Source organism: Diuraphis noxia, unplaced genomic scaffold (genome assembly GCF_037042655.1).
Source record: "Diuraphis noxia isolate RWA-SAM2 unplaced genomic scaffold, SU_Dnox_SAM2 contig0002, whole genome shotgun sequence".
NCBI classification, from domain to species: domain Eukaryota; kingdom Metazoa; phylum Arthropoda; class Insecta; order Hemiptera; family Aphididae; genus Diuraphis; species Diuraphis noxia.
The window spans coordinates 50,664,656-50,670,603 of NW_028301712.1; the positions used below are offsets into that span (position 1 = coordinate 50,664,656).

A 5,948-nucleotide genomic window follows, 5' to 3' on the forward strand; every position below is an offset into this window, starting at 1 on the left:
TTTTTTTTCCTCCACCACTTCCTACACTAGTGACACCACTGACTCACGCGGTATCCGTCCAGGATCGCCACACACTCTATGTGGTTATTTTTTATTATTTGTTTCCGTGGCACGTGCGTCTATGGCATGAAAAGTTACGTTTTACGGCAAATGTTTTCTTTTTTTTTTAACTGGCAAAACATTTCTTATTTCGATAATTCTCCCTAAAATACGATCAAATAATGGCTTCATATTGGCCGTTGCATCATCGGGCATTGCGGGCAACTTTATTGGATGGAGGCAAAACATCTCATTAGGTCAGAGGTTCCCAACCTTTTTTGACTCGTGGCACCCTTGGAAATTTTCTAAAAATCCGAAGGCACCCTATGCTCTATAGTCTATACTATACTATAGACTTATAGAGTACTTCGGTTCTATTTATTAGTGCATAATTATAATCAAAATTAGTAAGGTGTAGGACGTAGGTGCATACTACCTATATACAATATACATATTACATTTTATAAACAAATTATTACATTGTATTTATTTTTATTTTTAATTATTATTTATTTTTATTTATTATTTAATTTACAATATTAATTTAAAATTAGGGAACTTATTTATTTATTTATTATTGGAACTAATGTGACACTTGGGCTTGTTTTTTTTTACACAAATCTTTTATTTATGGTCGAATAGTTGAAAGACATACTCTCATTTCTTCTTCAATGAACTCCATTTTCATTCGTTTATTTGATTTTATGTTAACAAGAGTGGAAAATCCTTGTTCACATAAATATGATGTCGAAAACTGCAGTAATATTTTTAGAGCTTTTTTGCCAATTTCAGCGTGAATTTTTTCAACCTGAATCCAAAATTCATTTAATGAAACATTTTTGTATTTTAATAAAAGAGTTCGATTGTTTCGTATTTCAGCGAGCTCTTCTTCTTCTTCAAGGCTAAATTCAGTTAAACATATATTTTTATCAAATGGGTTATTTATCCAATCATACTCGGAAATATCTAAATTAGGAAAATACTTGTCTATACTTTCTTCTTAGGCAGTCTAATGCTCCATTATAAATGTCATAACTTCGGAACTTTCTTCTGTTACAGATAATGAAGGAAACATATCAAATTGATTTTTTTGCACGTGTTTTTTCCAGATTTTTAATTTATCTTTAAGAGTAAATAACTTACTACACGATGTTAATTTATTTTCATTTGGTCCTTGCATACTTGAATTTATTTGATTTAAGTGTGAAAATAAGTCTGCCAAGTATGATAGTTTTTCCAACCATTTTTCGTTCGTTAATAATTCACAAAATTCTGGTACATTTTCAAGAGTAGAAAACACGATAAGTTAATTTTTTAACTCATGTACTCTGGACAAAACTTTACCACGCGATAGCCATCGTACTTCTGTATGTAAAATAAGTTTAGTAAATTGTGATTCCATTGCTTCACATAATAAAGAAAAAAGTCGTGTTTTTAATGGTCTCATTTTAATAAAATTTACCATTTTTATCACTTCATCAAGAACATTTTTTAACTGAGGACCGATAGTTTTTGCTACTAAAGCTTCTCTATGAAGGAAACAGTGAGTTGCAACTATAGTTTTATTACTCTTTTTTGCCAATGTAACAAAACCCTTTATAGAACCAATCATACTAGGAGCGCCATCAGTGCAAATACCATAACAATAATCTCAAGATAAATTTAATATTTTAAGATAAGAATCAAAAATATTAAACGCATCAAGACCAGTTGTCGTTTCTTTCATTTCTTTGCAACAAAAAAATTGTTCTATAATATTATCACGAAATATATATGTTTCGCAATGATGACTAAAACCAGACTGATTGTACTGAAATTGTTAGTATGCCTATATTATTAAATTACTATTGTCGATACATGTTTTACAAAAATTAAGATAAGATAAAAGCACAAGACATCGAAGCGATAAGAATGAAACTGGTATATGAACATTAAAATAGATCGAAAATCGTAATATTTCTACAAAATATATGAAACACGATAGGTTTTATATTATTATAGTCCGTTTTATTACTCACAATGCTATATTTTTAATGAAATTGTTTTTTCTAAAAAAATATTTCAAATAATTTCGCGGCACCCTGGTTGGGAATCTCTGCATTAGGTATTGAAGCTGCCACTTAATATTCAAAATAACTCTGACGCAGTGTGTAACATAAAAAAACAATCATCCATAGCCACAGTGCTGAAACAGTGTAAAATTGTCATCTGGGATGCCATTTCAATTTAAACTTATTCAGTTTCCTATAAGATTAGCATTTGCAATGACTATCAAGCCAAACGATGTCTGTTAGTGGCTTAAATTTGAGCACACCATGTTTTTCACACGGACAATTATACGTGGCATACTCTCAAGTGGGTAAACCATCCAGTTTGTTTGTGTTAGCTAAAGATAAGCTAACAAAAAATATTGTTCACGCTATAGCATTAAGAAATTGATATTGTTTGTTATATAGTGGTACTGTCGTGATTAATTATTGATAAATATAATTTTGAGGAATAAATTATAATAAATTTAAAAATTAAATGTTTGGTGTTTTGTTATTTATATCTTCCCTCATCGTTCACAGCGCTCCATGCCTCTTTCGCTCATTTACCACATCCTTACACGCTTACAATAAGTTGGTTATTTTTATTCTACACTATAAATTCCCTAGAAATATTTTATATGGCAAAACAACGTTTGCTGGGTCAGCTAGCATATATATAAATATAATTCCAAATATTATATAATTTTCATAACCCTTGTTTTGTATTTATTTCAAGTATTATAATTTCTTTCAAATAACATACAGAAAATAGCCTAAAGCAAGTGAAAATGTAGATTTCATGACTAACTTTTGTTAATGCTATGTATTTATTTTTTACCACCTCTTTTTCAAAAAAAAAAAATTATTTTTTCAATAGTAAAATAAAATTCTTATATTGAAATTTTCTATAATAATTCATATTATAATTTTTTTTTTAAGGTTTAATTGGTATGTAAATTTTATTTTTACATTATTAAAAAATGTGAAATTGTTTTCTCCGGAAGATAGCTACAAAATCTATTTAGTGACTAAATGACATTAAAGATTAAATATTAGAATCATTAGATTATATTTTATATTGTGAGAATTTTTCCGAAAAATTCATCTGTAAAACGAAAATTTCAATTGTATGTCTATTTGTAATGTTATATGACATTATAATAGAAAACAATAAGATGGATCCTATAAAACAATATGATAGATCACACACCTTTCAATGTGAGGCACATAAATAATAAGAGTATTTTTACAATGCTCTCAAATATGTACATAGTAGTATAGGTAGTATAATATATTATATGTTAAGGTGTATGATCGCAGTCGGCGAATGTTGACATTCACTAAGATCATAGTGAATGTTGAAAAAATGGTCTTTGTACGTCCATACAGCGGTGATTGTTGACATTTGCGATAAGTGTTTGGTAAATGTTGACCACGCTTGAATTTCGATGTATTTTGTAATGTAAAAGGTATTTTTGTATTATTTTCTAAAATTAAGGCGTTATTATCCAGTCACAATATCCATTGGAGACGTTTGGACGTTAGTAATTTTATCGTATAAGACAATATGATACCAAATCGTTGTTGATATTATGGATCATCATAAACTAATCGTCTCGTTAAAAGAAGTCGAAATTAAAATTATTTACTATGTGAAGAACGAAGAACTATTCGAAATTATGCACGAAGCTCATCAGCTCATGTAAGAACTGGTCATGCAGGGCGAACCAGAATGATGAACGAATTGCAGAACAATTTATTATTTAATATCACAATAACATATGATGTTGTTATGTTATTTTTAAGTTTATGTGTTCAATGCCAAACCAAACAAAAAGTTCCAAAAAAAGGTATTGTAATCAAACCTATTATAAGTCGTGAACTTAATTCGCAGTGTCAAGTAGACTTGGTAGATATGCAAACTCGCAATGATGGTGAATTTAAATTTATACTAAATTATCAGGATCACCTAATTTTCTTTACTAATCACCTTTATTCAGTTAAGACCTTTAAAATCTAAAACTGCAGAAGAAGTTGCACATCACTTATTAAATATATTTCTTGTTTTCAATGCTCCAGATATTTTACATTCCGTCAGAGGACGAGAATTCGTAAATAAATTTATATCAGAACCATGCTCAATGTTGGATGGTGTGAAAATTGTGCATGGTAAACCACGCCACAGCCAAACACAAGGATCCATCGAAAGGGCAAACCAAGATTTCCAAAATATACTAAGAGCTATAATGGAAGGTGATGCCACTACAAAATGGTCAGAAGCATTACCATTTGTCAATTTACAAAAAACACGACGTATCATCAAGGTATTAAGGAAACGCCATACGAAGCTATGTTTGGCACTAAAGCACAAAGAAGTCTTTTGACATCTTCTCTTCCACGAGAACAAATAGAAAAACTAGCAACAGAAGAGGAGTTAGAACAAATACTTCAGTCTATAAGTAAGTTAATATACAGTGGCGGCTCATGATAAGGGGCGATCGATAAATGTATAGTTTATGGCACAACCTTATAACACTACCACTAGCCGTCACTGTAATAATAATATACATTTTATTTTAGTTAAGAAAACAACTTTTTTTTTTTTTGACAGCCCCTAAAACTGATCCAAAAAATAAAGAAAGTAATGAAACAAATGAGGCTAATGGTAAAAATTACGATAACCTTGAAAATCAAGCAAATAATGATAAAATTAAGCTCAACGATATATTTAAACAGATATTAATATCTTGGCAGTTGTAATGGACGTTGATAACGAATTTTACAAATTAGGAACAAAATATGGGACAATCAGTCAGCTGTACACTCGAAATTAATTTGTAGTGTGCAAAGAAAAATTGATATCATTAAACGACGTTTTATCCGATAAGACAATGTCTTTGAGACAGGTATCCACAGCTGCTTCCAAAAGTGGTGGCCAAGGTTATATACGATGCAATTGTAAAAAAATTTAATACAAAACAATTTAATTGTAAGAATGGGGGAATACTTTGTAGCAGTAAATGCCACGATAGTTTACGGTGTTGTAATAAATAAAACTTAAAAAAATATATACTACCTAAACTATATATTAAAAAATTAATTTGTTTAACTATATTTATTTAAAAAATTCTTACCTATCTGGCTATCTATTTGACTATATATTATATTGTCAGACATATCAACATTCACTAAATAACTATTGCGTATGTCAACAAATACTGGAAAATGTCCGCATTGCGAGATATTTGAAATAATTAATAACATTTACCAAAATTAACGGTAAATGTCAACATACACCTGTGACTGTTAACATTCACTGCAATGCGGTCATTTACCTTAACATATATAATATATAGGACTATATCTCGCGAAACCATCAACGAAAAATAAAAATGTTAACGCGTAAAATCATAATAAAAATGCTTTTATTAATTCCTGATATTTTTAGTATATATTACCACTTGAAAATCAAAAGTTGATAGTGGTTTCACAAATAAATAGGTATAAGGTTGAAAAAAATTAAAATATTATAGTTTTAGAAAAAAAGTTAATACTTTTCAAGATAATTAGTGTACCCACTTAAATAGATCACCATGTATATGATTATATATATTATTAATAAACACCCGCCACAATTCGAACATTTTCGTTGGCAATAGAGAAAACCACTGTGTTCAATCGCATTAAATACTTCTATGTCCTATTTTTTTAATTGTATTATTAATAAACATCGTATATAATATATATTTTTGCAGAGGAAATTTGTAAGTTTGTTTATAAGCATGTGAAAATAGTATGGTATAATTTATGTAAAATATTTTATAAATTAATTAAACATCATGGATTACAGTTCTAACAAGTACGTATTGTTAAATAATT

At 29.0% G+C, this 5,948-nt stretch overlaps 2 protein-coding genes across 2 annotated transcripts; one reads left to right on the top strand and one right to left on the bottom strand.

The window, feature by feature from the left end:
* Positions 1 to 667: 667 nt before the first annotated feature.
* On the bottom strand, positions 668 to 1,651 carry LOC149058627 (zinc finger BED domain-containing protein 5-like). The gene is made up of 2 exons (XM_089218423.1): positions 1,502 to 1,651; positions 668 to 847 (listed from the first exon to the last, which is right to left on the bottom strand). Exons 1-2 carry the CDS (start codon positions 1,649 to 1,651, stop codon positions 668 to 670), a joined length of 330 nt encoding a protein of 109 aa, XP_089074549.1.
* Positions 1,652 to 3,661: 2,010 nt separating this feature from the next.
* Positions 3,662 to 4,829, top strand: LOC149058628 (KRAB domain-containing protein 2-like). Its single transcript, XM_089218424.1, has 5 exons — positions 3,662 to 3,771; positions 3,876 to 3,978; positions 4,070 to 4,322; positions 4,394 to 4,528; positions 4,681 to 4,829. The coding sequence occupies exons 1-5, from the start codon at positions 3,662 to 3,664 to the stop codon at positions 4,827 to 4,829; spliced, it is 750 nt and encodes a 249-aa protein (XP_089074550.1).
* The last annotated feature ends 1,119 nt before the right edge of the window (positions 4,830 to 5,948 follow it).